General features: G+C 35.8%; 1 protein-coding gene and 1 pseudogene across 5 annotated transcripts; one reads left to right on the top strand and one right to left on the bottom strand.

Moving 5' to 3' along the window:
• Positions 1-3,485: 3,485 nt before the first annotated feature.
• On the top strand, positions 3,486-19,270 carry LOC113704762 (protein RRC1-like). Of its 5 annotated transcripts, none has more exons than XM_072060667.1 (18): positions 3,486-3,722; positions 4,254-4,337; positions 4,421-4,556; positions 4,714-4,759; positions 6,901-6,961; positions 7,050-7,199; positions 8,577-8,693; positions 8,796-8,961; positions 10,041-10,153; positions 10,261-10,332; positions 11,546-11,767; positions 13,180-13,238; positions 13,973-14,057; positions 14,151-14,288; positions 14,599-14,823; positions 14,918-15,714; positions 15,871-16,037; positions 18,673-19,270. In XM_072060667.1, exons 2-18 carry the CDS (start codon positions 4,275-4,277, stop codon positions 18,960-18,962), a joined length of 2,907 nt encoding a protein of 968 aa, XP_071916768.1. In that variant the 5' UTR covers positions 3,486-3,722; positions 4,254-4,274; the 3' UTR covers positions 18,963-19,270. The 5 variants fall into 5 exon arrangements, with proteins under 5 accessions (XP_071916768.1, XP_071916769.1, XP_071916766.1 ...); XM_072060668.1 differs by having other exon boundaries at positions 4,251-4,337; XM_072060665.1 differs by having other exon boundaries at positions 3,487-3,725.
• Positions 19,271-20,559: 1,289 nt separating this feature from the next.
• On the bottom strand, positions 20,560-22,473 carry LOC113703118 (premnaspirodiene oxygenase-like; annotated as a pseudogene).

Here is a 22,473-nt window from a genome sequence, read left to right as displayed (position 1 = left end):
AGTTTGAGCATGCCTTTCAAGAGACAAATAGAGTTGTGACTGTTTGGTAGGATGGGAGCATTACAATCGAAAGTTTTGGGTTGCATCCTCAACCTCTCTCTAACCTCTAAGATTTTTTTTTGTTTATATGATCTGAGAGGAGTTAGATTTCTCTTTTTTTTTGGGCAAAATGGCAATTGTTTACAATGACTCATTTACTAGGGAGAAGGAGCTAGACATACCCAACTAGATCATTGGGAATCTAAAACGGAGTAAGCGACCTCCAAATTATATCAGTGCACCATTGTATGAGAGAATAGTTGTTAGAAGTCTTGCATTGTAATACACCCCATCCTACACTAAACTTCCCTACCTATACTGAAGGAAGAAGGAACTTGAAGTCCCAACCTACACTAAACTCCCCAACCTATATTGCATTGTATGAAAGTCCCTTCTTTGTAGTCACTGGACCAAAGGCTTGTGGTTGGAAGGAGTAAGTTTTCTCAGCGGAATGCAAAAGATATTTTTGACTAATTATTAATACCAAAAAAAAGAACTTGATGAATTACCAAAACTTCAAATCAGTATTAGTGGCAAATGAGATTAGCACTCTAGAAAAAAAAACTCTACGCACTCTGCTTTTTTTCGCTTAATGAATTGACACAAAAACCTACAAAATATTTTAGGAGATGAATATACCCCTCTATATACTTATTTAGTAAATTTGGCTACTTTATCTCCTGAATTTACTTAGTTTTTCCTACTCCTAAATTAGTCTTAAATTGTTATATAAATAATGATGTAGGAAATTCCTAACGGCAATGATCAATTGTTTAATAGTCCTTGAGTAAAAGACTATAATTTTTGTGTTGGAGTGGCTTACTGCTTTTGGGTTTGTTTAGTATCTTTTAGGTGGATTTTTACAACATTAAACTTGTTGGAGGGTTTTTTTTAATTAAGACTTTGCAGTCGATAATGTGGTCATCTCCATAAAGACAATGCAAAAAGGTCATTAAGCTAGGCTTATTCTCAGTTAATTATTTTAGCAGACTATAGATTCTAATTTTGAATAATCAATTTTTAATACATTTTTGTTTGCTTTTATAATTAGAATATATATTTTTTAATAATAAAAAGTTAAATCCTATAATCACTCGAAAACTAGTTTTTGTTAATTTTGATTATTCTTTATAATCACTTTCCATAAAAAAATTTGTAAAATCTAAAACAAACAAGAATAAGGCCTATGCCTTGAGGGTAATTTTTTTGATATTTAAGTGGCGTTTGGTTCGCTCCTTGGAATCGGATTCGCATTTAGGATCATTCATCCTGGGTTTGGAATGGAGTCAATCATTCCACTATACCTATTTGGTTCAGTACCAGGAATGCATATCATTACTACAATTAATGTTTGGTTCGTTGGCTCTTTCGAAATGGGATATAAGAAATTTTCACTAATTAAATATATTAGTAAATTTAGTATAACTAATTAATAATTTCTATTAGTAAACATATATAATTAATAGTATAATTAATAATATCAATTATATTACATATACTAATATACATTATATAATACATATAACTAATAAAATCATTATTATAAGTTTGTAACTAATTAAATTAAATATTATATATAATTAAATATAATTATACTAATATTATTATATAAATATATATGATTATAATTATACTATAATTATAAAAATAATTATTATATATACTATAATTATAATAATAATTATTATACTATAATTATAATAATAATTATTATACTATAATAACAATAATAACAATAATAATAATAATAATTATAATTATATTATACACATATACTATAATTATAATAATAATTATTATATATTAATATATTAATAATAATAAATATAAATATAAATATATATTTATATAATGTATTATTATATACACATAATATATATTTATAAATAATATAAATATATTATTATATAATATTATAATTATATTTAATTAAATAATTATAATATATTTATATAATATATTATATATGTATATAATGATATATTATAATTATAATTATATTGACTATATATATGTGTATTATAATAATTATAATATATATTTATATAATATATTATATATGCATATAATGATATATTATAGTTATAATTATATTGACAATATATATGTGTATGTAATAATTATAAATATAATTATATTTATTATTATAAATATATTATATAATTAATTATTATAACTATAATATATATTATGTATATAATTATATATTAATTTTTTAATGGGTGGAGGGGTGGGCCCCGTTTCTAAGCGGGCAAAAAAATTCCTTCTCCCTCCCCCCGCGACCCTATTAACCCCCCGCGAGACGGGTGCTCCAATTGCAGCCCTAGTTTTTGATAAATTAGTTAGGAATCAGACTTGGGTTTTGTCCGAAACCCACAAGGTCACTAGGGAATTGGGAAACTCCAAATTTTTAGATATGATTCCGAAATTTCAATTCCGATAGTAGTAATCAAAACAACAATTATGGGGTTTATTCCAATTTTCCATTCCGAAACCCTCTTACCAAACGCCACCTTAAATTGTTAAAGAGTTCAGGTTATAGACTTTAACATTGTTTTGAGAAACAATGAGAAATGATGAACTGTTTGGAGCATTTTTTTGAGTACCAATGTCATCATTTGTAGGAATGGCAACGGGCAGGCAGGCCACTACTTTCTCTTCCCCCCCCCCAAGCGCTGCAGCCAAGTTAATAAAAATTTGTCATAAAATTTCATTGTAATCAAATTTTAACAAATAATTAAGGACTAAAATATCACCATATCACCAAGTTATTATCTATTATAATTTCACAATTGAAATCCATAAAAACAATCAAACAAAAACTATTTGAATACAATCCAACATGATGAAACAAATACAGATAAAGTAATCAAGTTTTCATTTTTGAAATAAATACAATCACTAAGTCAGTATTGTTTTTTTTTTAGAAAAAAAGTGTTATTATACTAAGTGTAATTAGAAAATTTTTATAAATATATTAATAAATTTAATATAACTAATTGATAATTTTTATTAATAGACATGTATAATTAATAATATTAATTATATTATATATACTAATCTATATTATATAATACTTATAACTAACGAGAAAAAGTTTCCCCAACCCACAGGTCCGAGTCAAATAGCAATGATTCGAAGCACTTCTTTTTATACTATTTCGAAAACCTAAGGACTCAATCGTATGGATATGAAAAATACAGGATTTCTAATCCTAGCAGGAAAAGAATACTCACTTTAAAGGAAAGGAATACTCAATTTAAAGTGAGTAAACAGAATTCCATACTCGATCTCATAAATACATATAGAATTTTACGAAAAGCCGTATTCGATGAAAGTCATATGTACGGCTTGGAGGGAGATCTTTCGTATCTTTCGAGATTCACCCTACAATATGGGGTAAAAAAGCCCCCAAGTGCCTTCATTTGCCGCATTAATAAGGTATATCTGAAATCCATCTTGATAGTGGTACATCTTACATACATTAAACCTCCGAGCCCCATGATTGTAATTACATCTAAAGTACCCCAAGCGTTCCCTTCTGGCCTTTAGCCTTCATTGGACCCTTCTTCGCATCCCTGCTTCCTTCCCCATTCAGGTTCTGATTAGATGTTTTACAGTGCCAAGAATTCTCGCAAACCTCACTGAGTCATCCCTAATAGGTCGCCGTCGAGATCTTTCTCGTGGTAACTTCTTTCACTATGTGTTATTTCTGCATTTCTTTGGCTATATATCTAGATTTTTCCCAAATTTGAATTAGCTGTGAAGGAGAAATTGCAGAAAAGTACAAGGGTTTTTCGAGAGGGACTGAAACACTTAAGTTACGTATAAAGACCTTTAAATTGGGGTTTTATCTTTGTCTAAAAAGGAAGGTTTTGCATTTTGAGGTGTTGTTGGAGGTGTAGAGTTTATAGAACCAAAACGAAAAAGAAAGGGAAAAGAAGAAGCCCATGTTTTGGAATTGCAATCCTGGGTTTTGGTCTTAGTATTTGTAGGTGTCACTTTTTGTCACTTTTAGGGTTTTAGGTGGTGTAATTTTTTTTTTTATTCTTGTTTTGAGGATTTAACTTTTCTGTTACTTGGAATTAATGGGCTGGGCACTGACTCTATGTTCCTGTTAGTTACTGTAGTTGTGGGTTTCCATTTTTTGGCCTTTTTCCCCTTGGGGTGGTTGTAAGTGTCTAATCTGTGCGCTGCATTGTTGTCTAAAGCAGCTAGTGAATTGGGGAAGAAGCATGAGTGCACGGAAGAAGACTCCGTTTCAGAAACATAGAGAAGAAGAAGAAGCAAAGAAAAAAGTATTAGTCTTTACATTGATTACTTTTATTTTACTGTGTATGTTGTATTCCACTTATATAAGAAAGATATGTGCATCTTATAGCGAGCAGAGGATGAAACGGCTCGTTTATATCAAGAGTTTGTGGAATCATTTCAAGCAGATAATACGCCTGGTTCTAAGGCATTTGTTAGAGGAGGCTTGATCAATCCCAATGAGAGGATGAAGCCTGATACTGAAGGTCCGTTGCAAAGACAATTTTGTATTAATTTCTTAGTACTTTCTTTGTTTATATAAACTGTAGTTCTTTTACTCGCTATGGAATAAATGAATCTTTTCCTTTTATATGGATGTGTTAATAAAAATATGGGCCTTTTTTATTCATTCACGGATGGCAGGTGGAAATTCCAAAGATGAGGTTTCTGGTTTAAAGAAGGGGAGTAGGTAAACAAATGCTTTTGATCACCTATATTGCAATGCTCTTAGATAAGGCATGCTGAATACAAAATTCTTTTGGTGATGATATCATCGGATGCAGATTTTACTGCTTTGAGCTTGTAAAATGTAACTCCTGATTTGCAATTAATAAGTTTACTTCTTTTTTGCATTTGTAGCCTATTAGTTGGAAATAGTGAAACAATGACTTTTATGTATAGGCGTGTAAAGAAGTTAAAATTTTGCATTTAGCTTAATCGGGAGGCGAGGTTTTGCTGAACTTAGGTTAACTTTTATATTGTTTTATGATGCAAAATTTGAAATTTTAAATCTTATAACACCTTTCTTGGCCTGTTAAAATTCCAGAGTTAGTTGTTTCAGTTTTAAATAGTTCCTTCTACTTCAACCTTTGTTCAATTGAACCTGTTTAGGGTATTTGTTCTCGTCCAATGTCTCTAGTGCTGTTCAAGAGATTCTTTTGCTTGCTGATGAGTTTTTGATTGAACTAATATAGTTATTCTGGTTTGCCTGTCTTTTTGTTTGGCTAAGTAGTCTAAGTGTAGCAACCCTTCTCCAAATTGGATGCCTTCTTGCTGCAAGTAAAATTCTTACAATGTCATATTATTCTGTGTACCCTGCCCAGGCAATGTCAACCTAGTCTAAGATGATGTCCTACTGTCCGTTATTGTATGCTAATTTATCTTTGTCAGAAATTTACTTGAAATTAACACTTTCTTTACATGCTAAGAAGGGTATGGTCCATGTGCAGATTCTCCAAATTTTCCTTTAGATATATCTTAGCTGATATCTTGTATTGTACGTCCCCTTTATTCCCATTTAACTGTAGTATATCTAGAAGTTTTTTGCACATAAACTAAGAATTGCTACTTTATATATATATATATATATATATAGAGAGAGAGAGAGAGAGAGAGAGAGAGAGGTAGTTGATCCGTTCTCTATGAAATTGGAATCCACTAGCAGAACAACATACCTATTTTCTTTATATTCGGCCATTTTATCCTTTAAAAGCCTGTAGATCAGCCAAATGTCAACATTAATACTGAGAGAATATGTTAAAAGGAGATATTGGACAGCCTAAGTAGAGTTGTGCTTATTCCGCATAATAATGATCATGTTAGAGAGGATTAAACTATATGACACGTTAGTATCTACCTCAAATACAGTGAATAAGTTATCAAACAAGAGTGTGTAAATGTAGTTTTTTTGTATCTTAGAGGAATTTTGGTTATTTTGTTAGCAGTTTTTACTTTTTCCCAAGCAAAATTTACTGTTCATTTTGCGGTCTGAGTTGTTAAGCTCTTTATTTGGTTCTATGGCTTCATTTCTTACTAATGGATGCATTTCATTAAATTGAAGTGGGGTTTCTCAGTCTTTTTTGCCAGAGCCTTATAATAAGTTTTTAGCAAAGTGGAAGTTGCATATCATTACTTGAGCTTTTGCTTTACTGATTGTTAGATTACATCAATTGAGCTTCCACTGCTGAGACTCCTAAAAGGCCTTATAGACATTCCAAGTTTTCTAATCTCTTGAAATCTATTTTTTTTTATGTTCTTACTTCTTTCCATGTTTCCAAGCTTCTTTGCTATGCTTTGATGAATGTTCAAATCCAATGGTAAAGTTTCATAACAGGGTTGCTTTAGAAAACCATGTTAAGATACTTATATGCTTACCTGCATTTTGAAGACACCCTCTTTACTCTTATGATAATACCTCTTTGATGACTCACCTTATCTACCCTCTCTTTACTTTGCACAAGGTGATGTTATGGAGACACCCTAGTAGAATGGCACCTTTATATGAGATCGTCTTGCTGCGTTTAACGTCTTTATTTAAGATTGAAAAGCTACTCGCTAAATATTTCACTGGGTTAACCAAAAAATTTTAAAAAAATTTCTGGTGGAACATGTTACTTGTACGTATTTGCTTTTGTAGTTGACTAGGTTTATGTGTTCATTGTGCTGAAATATTTATAGCCATGGGAATGTGTTTCTGCTTTATTGAATTATAACATGCTGAAAGATGAGTTGTTAGATCTGATTTTTGGCTTCATTCACATTTTTTCAATGATTATTTGAGAACAAGGTTATTTGTAGCATAGTGTTGGACTCTGCTTCATCTTTCTGCAGGTATGTCCCATCTTTCATACCACCTCCTTTGGTTACCAAGGGTAAAGAATTTGACAAGAAGGTCAGTGCTTAAGGAGGATGCTTTTCCTTGGGAAGCAGTGCCTGTATGCTTTTATATGACTTTTTTTTGTTTGCTTTTAATATTGCAGAAGGAGGAGAAGCCAAGGGAAAAAGAAAAGGGGAAGTCAAGGAACATTGACCATTTTATGGAGGAGCTGAAGCATGAGCAGGAAATGAGGGAAAGGCGAAACCAAGAGCGTGAACACTGGCGTGATGCTCGCCATGGTGATAATTCTGCAGTAAGGAGCTTTACAGATACTGTTCATGAAGTGGAAATTTTAGGTCTTACGGTCAAACTTTCAGGTCTTTTTATGAAGTGAGAAATGGAGTTCCTGTTGGCAAAGTTTTATCAATTAGTTTGATGAACCATTTGATGTCTAATTTTGGATTTTGTTTTCTGTGGCACTCTTATCTTGATTGAATTCCTTTACTGTTTCATGTTGCCTTATTTGTGGAAGCCGAGGAGAATGCATGTGTCAAAGCTAGTGAATTGCTGACTGTGGCCTTATTTAACTGTACTTTTTTATTGGATAGATTTTTTTCTTGGATGTTGTGCAAACACAGGAAGATTATCATACTTTACTTTGTAACTAATCTGAAGGGAAGATCATAAATGAATTGGGATTCTTGCTATAACTATTTTTCCCCCTATATCTATTTGAATGACTTTTACCCTGACTTTACTCAAAACTTGTGTTTTCATTAATCAAGGCTTAGGAAGTGTTGATAATTACTTGAAATCTCTAGGTTGTTTGCATTATTTTATTCAGTCAACTTTATCTGAGTGAAAGTGGCATATGTGCCACTTTTTTTTTAATTAATTTATTTAGATGCGTACTAGGTGTTTGTAAAACTGTTAGTATATTCTCTGCAATCACCATATGAGATGAACTTCAAAATTTAAATATCTATTATTAAGAAGTGATAGGACTGGACCAAACTATAGCTGTTGAAAAGGTGAACTAAAATTACCACTTAAAGAACCAGGACATGTCCTGAGGCAATGAGCAGCATATAATTGATTAATTATTTGGGAAGAGAGGCTGAAAGTACTGTGGATAAAGAAAGGATGTGAAAACTGCCTTTGTTGATGGTTTTCCTATGTAATTCGACATCCAATGGATGATTTGCATCAGAAGCTTTTATCTTATCTATCAGGTGTCATCATCCACGCAATTTTGTAAAACAGTTTGAGTTAGGAGTTTCGTAGAACAGTTGAATATGGATAATATGGAATGTTTTGCTGCCAGTGTTGAAGAGGGAGCAACAGTGGAATGCCATCTGACTTCAAAGATGATGGAGATGAACTGTTATATGTTAATGTCTCAGAACCTCTTAATAGTTGGGCGTGAAGAAATAATGTCAACTTGTTAAGACAGTTGAAAACAAAATGTGAGGCTTGTTTTTTTGAAAAATTTATGGAAGCCTCCATGTCTCAGAGGTGGTTATCATGATATGTGCTATGTAAAAATCATTTTTGTCTGTGAGTTGGTGCGGGGTACTGATTTGATTAGCTTTTCTGCTTGTGAGATTTTTTGGGATTTAATTGTGCATGTATAGAATGTCTCGCTTGGAATAGAAATCAACAAGTCATAGCCCAAATATTCTTTTGACAGCCATCTAGCCGGTTCGATGAGCTGCCAGATGACTTTGATCCAAGTGGAAGGCCTGGATCATTTGATGATGGAGACCCACAGACCACAAATCTTTATGTTGGAAATTTGTCACCTCAGGTAAATTTTTTGTTATCAAGTTGGCTTTTTCGATACTATAATTTTAGTATGGTGGTTTGTGATCCTACTGTTTAAAGAAAATATGATCCTTAATGATGTTAGGTTGATGAAAATTTCCTTTTGCGGACTTTTGGAAGATTTGGACCTATTGCCAGTGTGAAAATAATGTGGCCTAGGACAGAGGAGGAGCGTAGACGCCAAAGGAACTGTGGTTTTGTAGCTTTCATGAATAGGCTTGATGCACAAGCTGCAAAGGATGAAATGCAAGGTTTGCTTGGTTTATTTATAATGTTTTTCGAATTTTACTTTATATTGCATCTCTTGTTAAAGAAGTTGGCTCTGCAGAAGAGCATTTTTTTACTTTCGCCATTTGAAATTTGTACGCAATTTCAGACCTTCTTTTAAGAGGTTAATTGACGAGGATCATTTCCATTCTGTTTAAAACTGTAAACCCTGACACGTAGAATATCTGGCTATGTAAATGAAAGGGTTTGGTTGGTTAAGGTGTTGTCCATTGTATAACCCATTTGGTCGTGGTATTCGATTGCCAAAAAGGCAACTTGCCTTTGGAGTCCAAATACCCAAAACTGGATGTAAAAAGATTTGTGTTGTTTTGCTAATAGTTTTGCCAATTATTTATGCACGGATATTTGTTTATTGTTCATGTAATCTTTTTATTCTCATGGTCATCATATTTAAGTAATATAGACTAGTAAGTAAAGTGAATATTGAGGACATAACTGCGAGTGTTTCATGGCTCTTGAAGGTGAACATCCATTAATTTCATGCATCTTGTTGAATTCAACTTTTGTTAATTGACTTATAAAATGTATTTATACTGCCAGCTGCGTTTGGGGTGCCTTGCAGAACCTTTTAATAATCAGGTGTGGGGTTTAGAGAAGAAAATAGAAATTTAGTTAGCTTAAGCTAGCTTGTATACGGAGCTGCCATGATTGTGAAATTTCATTCTAGGCTTCTACTAGGCTGTGAAGAGGTACAATCAGGTGGAATGCCGCCACTCTGCCTGGGATAATTTACACATTCCACAATCTTCCTAAAATGTAAATTTTCTTTTAGGGATCCCCAATTCTGTGCTGCCTCTGTTACTGATTGATTTGATAGACCTCAGGTTAGAAGTTAATGGTTCTCATGTTACAACAATTGGAGTATAAAACCAACAACCCACTCCAAGTGGGATAAATTCTAATTTACTCTAATGTACCTTGAGTTTTTACTTTGTTGCACAATTTACCGGACTCAGTTCTTGCATGAGCTGCCTAGTATGCTGTTTATTCATACCTTTTTCAGAGGAAGAGAAAGAGACTGAATCGTCTCTTTATGGCTCAGGTGTGGTAGTTTATGAATACGAGTTAAAGATTGGCTGGGGTAAATCTGTGGCTCTTCCATCACAAGCACTTCCTGCTCCCCCTCCAGGTCAAATGGCCATCAGGAGTAAGGAGGTTTGGCTTTGTTTCCCATCCCTCCCCAGTTTATGCACAACATAGTATTTCCTTTTCTTGCCGGGCTGAAAAACAGTTGCTGAGATGGCATTTTCTATGTTTTACAGGGTGCCACTGTTATCTTGTCTGGCCCTTCAGGTCCTCCAGTTACTACAGTGCCTAGTCAAAATTCTGAGTTGGTAGGTTAACATAATACTCTGTTGTTTGTCCCTTTTTTGTAAGTATTTACTGATTTTCTTCCCCTCATTTGGAAAGCAAGGAAATTAAGCTTGTTATCAAGTGGAGAAAAGGTGATTTTATGGTAAAAGAGAAGGTGTAGGTCTTATGGCTGAGAAAATTTTCTTGTCAAAGGAATGTTAAAAATTGCAACTGGTTCTTTGGAGTCTCTTGTATACTGTGTTGTGGAATTCAATTTGTTCAGTGTGAAAGCAGTTTTTTCTGGCATAATTCATTCTTGATACTTGATGCAGCTGTTGACAGTTAGAAGTCTACTGTTATTTAATCCATTTTAAGGTACTTATAAAGGTGTTGCCAAACTTTTGTTAACGGGACGCAAGCTTGAATTTTTTTATCTGTACACCTATGATTTTCATGAATATTTATAATCCACCATTGTAGCTTGGTTTTTTGGTTTGTTGAAATCATCTTTACTATGTTTAATCTTTGTGAACCTTCATCCATCTTGTTAGTTTCTATACTTTTATGTGTTTGATTGTGCCTCAATATGTCAGTTACTAATGTTGTCCATCCTAGCAGGAATACTTCTTAACTTTTTATTGGTTTTTTGGTTTGTTCAACTCTTTATTGATCCTTGATTGTCTAGTCTTCATGAACCTTCATCCATCTTCTTAGTCTCTTTAATTTTATATTTTTAAACATTTCAGTTAATAATGTTGCTCATTTTAGCTGGGATACTTTTTAAATGTTGGTCTCTCCTATTGGTTGAATTAGTGTAACTTAACATTTCCATGATTTTAAAGCTATAATTGCCATTGGTTTTGAGCTGCTCATATTGTTCTGATGAGTGCAGAAATTTGAGTTTATTTTCATATTTCTATCATGCAGCCTAAGTGCTAATATGAGGTTGCCCTGATTAACCCTTTATTATTATCGGGCTAAACATGTAATGGTTTCTACTTCCTCGAGGAAAACAGCTACTGGACTTTGCTTTGTGTAAGCATGATTTCTTTGAACTTCTTAGATAAGTTAAAAGAGTATTAGTCTAGCATAATAGGTAACCTAATATATGTATGCGTTGGTGGATAAATTTGATACTGATTTTATTTAAGAACTGATGAAATGTTTAGCATATTGATCTGTTAAATTACTTCAGGAGGCAAATGTGTCATCACCTTTTTGTATGTATCACTGATGATTTGACTTACTGTGCAGGTTCTTACACCAAATGTGCCTGACATTAATGTTATCCCACCAGAGGATGATCACCTTCGCCATGTCATAGATACCATGGCTCTCTATGTTCTTGATGGTGGTTGTGCTTTTGAACAAGCAATAATGGAGCGTGGTCGTGGAAATCCCCTATTTGGGTTCTTGTTTGAACTTGGGTCTCAGGAGCATACTTATTATGTCTGGAGGCTGTATTCTTTTGCCCAGGTGAATCGTTTTAGTTGTTTACATGGATGTTGGTTTCAATTCCATCTTCATGAGTTTCTTGTTGCTGGTATTTTTAGCTGTTGTGTTGTTTTTGTTATAGCTTTTCGTAAGTTGCTTATAACATATAACTAGGATATGGTAGTTGAAAATCAAAGGTATATTTAATTCTCTGAATACCTTGATTATGGTACATGGGATGTGATGATTATAGAGCTTAATGAGATTTCTCAGTTGCTGTACAAACTTAGTAATGATAAATGAATTTGTATGTCATGATTATGCATGTTAACATATGGTATTCTTTTGAAGTTGTAAATCTGACCTGCTTACGTGATATTCATATGATCTAGGCATGCTTTTGATACAAAAAGTATTAGCTAATCATGAATTCTAAATTGGATTAGCAAAGTAGTCATGCTACTCATATGCGATTGTGTCAGTGATGGATTACGCTTTAAACTTTTAGCACAAGTCATTTTGGTTTAATAACATGTATCATTGTGTTAGACATGTTAAAAGTGTGGTGGTCCATATGACCCATTTCCATTGACTACATGCATCTAGTTGGCACGATGAGTGATCCAATAATTTAAACTGTTCAACAGCCCTTCTAATATATGGTTTGACATCTGCAAATTTTGATCTACTTATTACAGATAAGTAATGCATCATATTTTTTCTTCAATAATCAATCAAATGAGCAAGGTAAACTAGTGGACATCAACCAATCGTGGAAACTGGGCTCCATTGCTTTGACATAGTCATAATGTAAAAGGGGAAACAGATTGAGACATTTTTTTTTTCAAAAATAATAATCTATCAATTAAGAGCTAAACTTTTAGACATCAACTGATCAATTAAACTGGTTCTTGGCTTACTGTCTTTGACGTGTCATAGTCAAAAGGGGAGACAATAGCAACTATTTAGTTGTTGTTTTTTATCTATAAAAATCGATTAACACTGTAAAGATCATAAATAATATAGCTAAACACAATAAATACTTGGTTTTTCTAACACATGCCATAGAACATGGTGGAACAAGTTTGACCTTTTCTGAGCAGACTCATATGTAAATGCGCTTGTTGAGTAATAGGAAATCATCTTTATGTACAATGTCTCATGCACCTAGGTCTCTTGTGTAAACTTTCTTTTACTTAATTTTTGGAAAGATTGATCCATCTAGTTATGGCCTGAAAGATTATGCTGCGACCTTGAGAAGTTAATTTTGTCTTTTTAGCTGTCTATCCCGTTCCATATTTGCTGGCAGAACATAGCAAGAGTCTGGGATGTTTTCAGGACGGGAAAGACATGATATTCGCCATCCTGGCTGTTGAAATTTAAATTTTCTCTCGTGTTACCATGATGGATCCTAAGGAATTACTGAAGATTCTTGCTTGCTTGTTTTCAATTAGGGGGATACTTTGCAACGATGGCGAACAGAACCCTTCATCATGATTACTGGTAGCGGCAGGTTTGTGCCTTTCTTCATCTGCTTTTGGTACACTTCTCCAAATTGCTCTATGGGTTGAAGGCTTTGTCTTGTTTTCTATGATATTGAACTACTTCTATTGAAGAAAAATTGAATTTTTAGCTTGTGTTGCATTTAATCTTCGAGAGGTTTGCTGCTTAAGCTCTTAAACTAGGGTCTGTTTAGATCGGTGTTCTTTAGGGTGTTCTTGGAAAACTTTGCTGTAGAAAAAGTTTATCAAAAGCTTTTTGGATGAGTGCTTTTTGAGGTGTTGACCCTTTTGACCCTCTCCTTCTTCCCCTCCTCTCCTCCCAATCCACCACCCTGCCCCATCTTTTGACCACGACCCCCGCAGCCTCCCTCCCCTCCCTGCAGCCACTCTCCTACCCCTAGCCCCTGCCTTCCAGATCATTAGGGGGAGGGAGGCTCCAGCTGGGGGAGGGTTGGTTGGAGGGGTAGGGGTATGTGGAAGTGGGAGGTGGCGGTGGATGGAGAAGGGGTGATAATATGGTAGAATCCCACTGTCTTTTTTTTTTGGGTTGTTTTTTGGTGTGTTCTTGGGTGCTTTTTATGGTGTTATTGCAATTTCGTGTCTAAAATCTTGTCTTTTAAGAAACAATGGATTCAAACAGACCGGAGATTGTGACTTTTTCTATTATATATTAAAAAGTCTTGCTTATGATGTTGGGTTTTCTGAAATCTATGAAACCTTAGCACACCAGTTCATTTTCTTGCAGGTGGATACCACCTTCTCTTCCTACTGTAAAAGGCCCAGAACATGAAAAGGATGGTGGAAGTACATATGCTGCTGGGAAAAGCAGGGTGCGTTTTTAATGTGGGATTTTAATTGAAAAATCATTCTAGCATAATTATAAAATAAATCTTTCTTAAATTGTTTACTGCTGATTTTTACAGCGTGTAGAGGTGGAAAGAACACTAACTGATGCACAGAGAGATGAGTTTGAGGATATGCTGCGTGCATTGACTTTGGAAAGGAGTCAAATAAAGGAAGCAATGGGTTTCGCTCTAGATAATGCTGATGCTGCTGGAGAGGTATTCCCAGTGATCCCATTGAACACATATTAATCAACGCAAGAACTTAAACCTTGTGATGAAGCTTTTTTTTCGAGTGTGACTTTCAAATTGAGTTCCACTCTTCCAGATGATGGTATCTGGTTCTGCAATACTTGAACTTAAACTTGTATTAAGCTCAAGCATGCATTTCTGAGAATGAGAAGTGAAATATTTTCGTCTTGGAAAGCAGAGAACATATAGAATTTTTAAGCTTTTTATTTCCCGTGGGCCTTGGAGGGCGTATGGTGGACTTTTATCAAATTTATTTGTATGGAACTGTTGTCTGCAGGTTGTTGAAGTTTTAACCGAGTCGCTGACTCTTAAAGAAACACCCATACCAACAAAAGTTGCAAGGCTTATGCTTGTCTCAGATATCCTTCACAATAGTAGTGCCCCGGTGAAAAATGCCTCTGCTTATCGCACCAAATTTGAGGCAACTTTGCCTGACATAATGGAAAGCTTCAATGACTTGTATCGTTCTGTAACTGGGAGAATCACAGCTGAGGCACTTAAGGTAAGACTTATGTGTTAAAAGATAGTGGCTGCTATGTATGACAGAATATTACTGGCTACTTGTTTTGTTCACACTTTTCATTGACATTCTGCAGGAGCGAGTTCTGAAAGTTCTTCAAGTATGGGCCGATTGGTTTCTGTTTTCCGATGCATATGTGAATGGATTAAGAGCTACTTTCCTTCGATCAGGAAATTCTGGTGTGACTCCATTTCATTCTATATGTGGTGATGCTCCTGAGCTAGAACAGAATACTGGCTCAGATGACCGTGGGGAAGGTGAAAAGATTAACCAAGATGCTGCTTTGGCAATTGGGAAAGGAGCTGCAATGAAGGAGCTCTTGAACCTTCCACTTAGTGAGCTTGAACGACGATGTAGGCACAATGGGTTATCTCTTGTAGGTGGCAGAGAAATGATGGTTGCACGGTTACTTTATTTGGAAGAGGCAGAAAGACAACGAGTCTATGAAGTTGATGATGAGTTGAAGTATCAACAAAGTCAGTCAAGTTCAGCTAGATATCCTAGTGGCAAGAAAGAGAAATCTGTTGATACAGATCCAATGGGATTCTCGGGATGGAATAGTCATGAGGATGAGATGCAGTTGAAAGGAAAAGGAGCAGTGCCTTTGCTCCCAACAAATCCTGTTGGACATGAACTAAGTTCCTATTCTAATGAAGGGAAAAATGATTCCATTTTGCCTGCCTCGAAGTGGGCCAGAGAGGATGATGAGAGTGATGATGAGCAAAACGGAAGTGCTAGGGATCTGGGATTGACCTATTCTTCCTCTGGAAGCGAAAATGCTGCTGATGGACTTGGTAAGAATGAGGAGCCAGATTTTACAACTGATGTGAGCAATTCATCACATTCTGAAAGTGGCTTGAATGAAGAACAGAGGTCACTCCTTTAAGCTACTATTATATAGTTTCTGAAATACCTTTTAATTAGATGTTCTTGTGGATGCCCCAAAGACAGTATGGTTGACATTTTAATTCCTCTAGGGTTGCAGATGATATATGCTGATGTGGTGCTTTACTATTTTATAATTTGTAGACAAAAGCTGAGGCGGGTGGAAGTTGAACTCATAAAATATCGTGAATATTTGGAAGAGCAAGGCACAAAAAGTTCAGAGGAAATTGAGAGAGAAGTTGAAAGCCGTCGAAGACGATTACTATCTGATTGTGGATTGTTGGATATGAATGAAGATGCTTCTGGAAGAAGTAAGTAGCTTTTTGATAACTTTGTTCCTGCTGAGTATTTAGAAGAATTAGTGCCTTTTCAGTTCAGCCTGTTTGATGACAATATCCATTCACCGCTTCATGCGCTATGCACAACTGTGTATTTACAATTGTTAGTAAAAATCCCTATGGCTTAATCTTGTAGGGAGTTTTAAGCATTTAATGATTTCTTTGATTGAAGCTTTATTTGATCTTTTAGTCTAATTTCTGTGTGTGCAGCTCTATGAACAGGAGAAATTACAATTTGTCCTATAAACAGATGAAATTGTCTGCATACCAAATGACACATGCATTCTTATAGTTCGGTTACAAGTGAATCCTATGGTATGGTCTTGTAGAATCAATTGAATGTGCACATATGAACTATGCTAAAGGATGATTGATTGCATTCTGATAGATTAAAGAGTTGCTCAGATTTGAATGCAGCATGAGGCTCAAGATAAGATCAACTTCAATGAGTATGTTATTTTGAATGTATGCCAAATATATTACATGTGAACATGTTTTAAGAAACTCTTTCTTGTGTCTCTTTTTAACTTATCAATGCTGTTATGAACACAGCCCACCAGGAGGGAAAAAGAAATGGAAATGGCAAAAAATTTCGAGAAAGTATATATCTGCTGGCACTCTCGAATTGTGAAAGTTAGTTGTCATGATTGTTTGTAGATGTGGAGGTTTAAGATGAAAAATAAATAGGGTAAACATTTTAAGTGTCCCTTTGGATGGTGTGTTTTATAGGGGTTTGTCTAAAACATTATTGTAGCTTACTGTTGTTGTCTTGGGAAAAATCTTGGTATATGTTCAAGACACTAGTTTCCCAAAACACCCCTCTTCCCCCCTCCCCCACCACCACCATTACTGCCACCCACCACCAGCAGCCACCCCCACCTTCTCTCTCCTCTCCTCCCATTTCTCCCGCTAACCACACCCACACCGGTAACCCCTCTGTCCTTCCCCCTTGACCCACCCCTCCTCCCTCCCCGTCATTTTCCCCCTTTTTCCACCACCTTGTCCCTCCACCCTTTTTTCTGGGGCCCCAGCCTACCCTCCCCTGTCCAATCTGGAGCAGATGTGGTTGCTGGGAGGGAGGGAAGGGGTTGGGATGAAACGGGGGGAGGCGGGAGGGTGGTAGGAGGGGGAGACGAGGAGGGAGGGGAGGAGGAGGAGGATGAGGAAGTGGGGAGAGGAGTTGGTTGGGGGGAGGGAGGAGAGAAGGGGGAAGAAGAGGTAGGGAGGGTGGCAGGGGGGTGGTGGCAAGGGGTGGAGAAGGAAGAACGAGATCGTGATTTTTTATTTTATATTACATTATTATTATTTTTTTTAGTGTATTTGGGGTGTGTTACTGTAGAGTTGTATTTCAAATACAAGATTTTGGGAAAAACTTGAATCCAAACAGACCCGGATTTTTGGCTTTTGATTTTGCTGGTGCCTTTCCAATAATTTCAAGGATATACCGCTGTAATCAGAACAATGTTTGACTTTTAAAGGGAGCTTTTGATGCTGGAGAAGATAGGGGTGTTCTTGCCGACCAGTGCTAGCAGAAAAAAGAAGGGAAAGGCCCCGTGCCGGGGGGGGGGGAACAATCTATCTCCCAACTTTTATTGTTTAATATGTGCTACGAATATCCTGATATTCTAAAAGATAGAATGTTGTAAATTATTAGAATTCCTATCTCCAGTTAGCTTCCTTATATAATCAAATAACTATACAAGATTCAATGACACATTTGGTGGGAATTCCTGCTGACCAGTAAAAGACCAATGTACCCCTTGAGACCTAAAATTCTATCAAGTCTTTAAGCTCGGAGAGTTTAATTCTGTATCACTTGAACCATCTTTAGTCCCTGGAACTGCCATGGACAAAGTCCTTTAAACCAGAACTTGCTTGGAAGTGATCCCTTAGTTTATTCTTAAACTTCCAGCATGCGGCTGCATCATCAGCTTCTGCTCTCTTTTTCATCTTAAATGTTTTTCATTCAGTGGCAAATGCCAGTTCATTTATGAGGAAACAAGAAGGAAGAGGGAACTCTATGACTTGTCAAGATAGGTAGCAAAGATAATCCAGCACGATTAGGGTCCTTGTATTTTCCCAAGCTCTAGAATTCCAGTACGATGACAACTCAATTCATTGTTTGTGCTATTGCTCAAGATTATCTAAAATAATCCTTAACAATATAGAAGCAAAATGCTTCAATGACACACCCGAGTTAGTGCTTCCATTTTATATATAAAATAATCCTTAAAAACATTGATGCAAAATGCTCTAATGACACCCGAGTTAGTACTTTCGTTTTATATGTAACAATCACTCTGTATGATCTTTTATTATAAGAGTAAGAATTTTGAAAAATATGATTCCTAACACATTGATTATGTTGTATTATATATGCCTAGATAATGTTTTGATAGAAGGTAAAATCTTGTTTGGTGTGGCTGATTACCAGATGATTGTCTGCTTTATGTATGCATTTTTGGATTCCTAAAAACTGGATTTCTAGACAGAGAATACTGATCGTGGATTAATTGTACTTTCCTAGCTCTTTGCCTTTTGTCTTCTGATTGGACCTTGCTGCTTTTTCTAATATCTTCTCTCTCCACATAAATGCATGAACATGTAGGGAGGTCATCTTTGGAGAGAAAAGACAAGAGAGATAATTTGCATGAACCTGTAAGGAAGCGTCGCCGCAGCCGAAGTCGAAGTAATAGTCCTCCACGAAAATCATCTATGAAAGACAGGGATAGGGACAGTGAAATTAACAGAGAAAGAGAGAGACGTCGAGAAAGGGAAAGACATGGTTCAGAAAGTGAAAGGGGAAGGGATTGTGAAAGGGACCGGGAAAAAAGTGGAAGCAGGGAGAGGGATGATCATGACAGAGAAAAAAGCAGGGAAAGGAGAAGGGTGAAATGAGTTGGTAGGTGTGATACTGGAAATGATTGTTGGTTGCAATGAAGAGGGGCTTGGTTTGCCTTGGGTTGAAATAGGTTCCTAACATTTGTTTGAACTTGCAGTGCTGCATAATGGTTCTGATCCCAAGATTGAGCTCTCCGATTTCCAGGCACAAACGGGCTTTTTTTTTTTTTCCAGAAATCTGCCTGAATCATTATGTTAGTCATTTTGGAAACTTTTATAGCCTCAGATTTTCAGTGAAAGATGTTATATCAGTTGCGAGCCCTTTTATATATTAATTATATAAAATATGCCTTAGAATTTTCTCCCGGTCTAGTAGAGCATGACACAAGTACTTAGCTCAGTAATTCTGTTTCTATATTGTTTCAGGCATTAGCCTCATCTGTCTTTCTGTCAAAAGTTTATGGCACTATCAATCACTTTGAACGGGAGAGTGAGTTCGTCAGGCATGATTTATAGTTCAATTGAGCTCATGATTGCTTGAATCTGTTTGATCACTTCAAGGGAACAGGAGTTTGATTGAATTAGCGTGGAAGTAGGTTCGAAATTTTTGCAAATGCTATGCAAAATGATATTCTTTCCACCAGGTGTCAGTTATCTCAAGTAAGCTAAACATGGGTCAAGCATTAATCTGATCTGTATGGGGCAGAACTGAACCTGCACAAGCAACTTGAACTGCTCGAAGTACTTGTTGTAGATATTTGAGGCTCTATTCCGGTGTCCTGATTTCGGCCTTATTTAAAGAAACAAAATTGGTGTAAAATACCATCAGCAGTGATAATCTAAAAACCTCCAGGTTATTGAGAAACACCAAAATGAAAGTGCATGACATAGGATATCGGTGGCGGAGAAAAATAGAGGATGTTTGAGTATTTTTGGACAAATGTCAGCATTTTTTTTAAACAACTATTATGAGTTATGGTAAAGTTTTAAGACAAACCATCTAAAAATCATACCATCCAAACGGAGCGTGAAGTGTGAACATCTCGTTATAGATTAATTATTGACGTCACAATGTTGGGGTAAAATTTGATGCTGTGAATTGGCCGACTAAAATTAGTGCAAGTATATGTTTTCAAATTTTTAAAGAGTATATTATGACACTTTTCGGATTATAGGGTAACGCTGAAATTTGGATGCATAAAAAGAATGAAAATGAAGTTATTACAGGATATATTGTTACTTCATTAGGACATGCATATGGTCCAAGTTTTTTTGTTTTTTTTTAATACAATATTATTACAATTGGTTCTATACTCGGAGAAAGGGGATGGAGATAGACCTATCTAATCTATTGAAAAGTTCAAAGGAGTTAAATAACATTCGTCCATATTCCAAGAGATTCTGGAGAGAAAACGCAATCAGGAGGGTTCAACCCCCTAACCTATGCCTAGGGAGAGACTTAGTCCATCCTCTGGTGGCCAACTGAGCTAATTAAGTTGCTTATGGTCTAAACTAACCCTTGAAATATATGTCTTTTGTTTGACTTTTGTATGTAGTTAGGTATTGCTTTTACTTGTAGAAGAGTGTGTGGGTTTTGTCGTAATTGCTGGTACTTCACCCAAGTTTGAGCTTTCTGACTCATCAAATTTGCAACTTTGGAAAAAATAAAAAATAAAATATTATTGCAATGCGCAAGGCAAAAAGGATCACAATACTGTCAGAAAGATGATTATCATACCATGGTTGTAAAGATAGACCTTGAGGTTGAACGTACATGTAGTCAACCAAATGCCAAGATCTGTAGATATTACCAATCAAATGCATGCCTTACTTTGTTTACAGTGATTGGTTTGTCAAATCAGGGGATGGATCATGGATCATGTATGGTTGCCAGCAAGCGAAGATTGTTTGCTCTTGATGCAGTCATTACAACAGTCTCTGTCATGTCTAAATCGTGAGAAACAAGGCCATTTGGAAGTCTCCAGTCAAAATGGTAAAGCAAAAGAGCTAAAGGAAGCTCAACATTGGCCAAACCAAATGCAATTCCTGCACAAATTCTCCTTCCTGCACCAAATGGTAGATACTCAAAGTGACTTCCATTGAAATCAATGGAGCTGTTTTCAAATCTCTCTGGCCTGAAAGATTCTGCATCATCCCAATACTCGGGGTCTCTTCCGATTGCCCAAGCATTAACCAAGACTCTTGTTTTGACAGGGATAATATATCCATCGATTTCACATTCCTCCCTACACTCTCTTGGAATCAACAAAGGGATTGGAGGGTGTAGCCTCAAAGTTTCTTTGATCACTGACCTTAGGTATCCCAGTTGCTGAATATCAGTTTCTTCAATCGTGTTTTTTCCTCTAAAAGCATTCCTTATTTCACTCCGTGCCTTAGCCATCACACCTGGATTTCTAATCAACTCGGACATCGCCCACTCCACTGTTGCGGATGAAGTTTCAGTTCCCCCTGTAAACACATCCTGCATCAAAGTCAATGCCAAAATTATTTGTAAGAGACTAAAAGATGTAATGGTAGTAAGCAAAAAATTGGTTAAACACTTACAGAAAGAACAGCTTTGATGTTGTCCTTGGTAAGTGGGATTTGAAGCTCACCACTTTCTTTAACTCTTAGCAGGACGTCAATTATGTCTTCATTGTCCGATACACCTGTAGCTATTTTTGTTCTTGCTAAGTTGTCCATATGCTTATCAATTATTTTGTCCAGAACTTTATCTAGCTTATAGTGGATATTTAGCATTTTAGTCTTCACCGAAAGGAAGGGATGAAGAATCTTGAACGATGGTAACAGATCAGAAACATCGAAGGCACTTGCTATGGAAGATGATTCCTTGATTAGCTGAAAGAATGCAAAATGATCGTCATTGCTTACTTTGCCGAATGCTGCTCTGTAGAGAACCGCACTTGTGTATGAAGACATCTTTTCCGTTACATCAATTGAATTTCCAGCATTAGCCAGAGCCTTAATCGATGAGACAAGATGCAAAGCCTCATCTTGCCGAATAGATCCAAATGATCGGACACTTTCAGAACTAAGGAGTTCCAAGGTGCATATTTTGCGCATTTGTCTCCAGTAGTCACCATATGGACAGCAAGCGATGTCCGAACAATTATACAACATGATCTTTCCCGCTAGAGTTTCTCCACGATTTGCAAAGGCAAGATCATGAGTTTCATAATCTCTTTTGCTAAGCGGGGCGATGTTACCACAATCGAAGAAATTTCACCTAGCTGAATGTGCATCAGAGGTCCATATTTTTGAGCTAATTTTCTGAGAGCATGATGCGGTGGAGAACCTGACAAATGATGCATATGTCCTATAATAGGTAGTTTCCATGGAGATGGTGGTAGTTTCTGGGCTGTTTTTGATCTCTTCAATACCTTGATCAAAGTTAAAACAAAGGCTATGAACAGAAAGAAAGCAGTGAAGTTGAGGGGTAGATCCATTCTTTGGCTCTCTTGCTCTCTTTGCAGTTTGCACTACTTTACGACCTTTTCTACTCACAAAAACACATATTAATACAGTAGGTATATGGATTACTATAGAA

This window comes from Coffea arabica, chromosome 8e, assembly GCF_036785885.1.
Source record: "Coffea arabica cultivar ET-39 chromosome 8e, Coffea Arabica ET-39 HiFi, whole genome shotgun sequence".
Lineage (NCBI taxonomy): Eukaryota > Viridiplantae > Streptophyta > Magnoliopsida > Gentianales > Rubiaceae > Coffea > Coffea arabica.
This window is presented reverse-complemented; position numbering and strand designations above follow the sequence as displayed.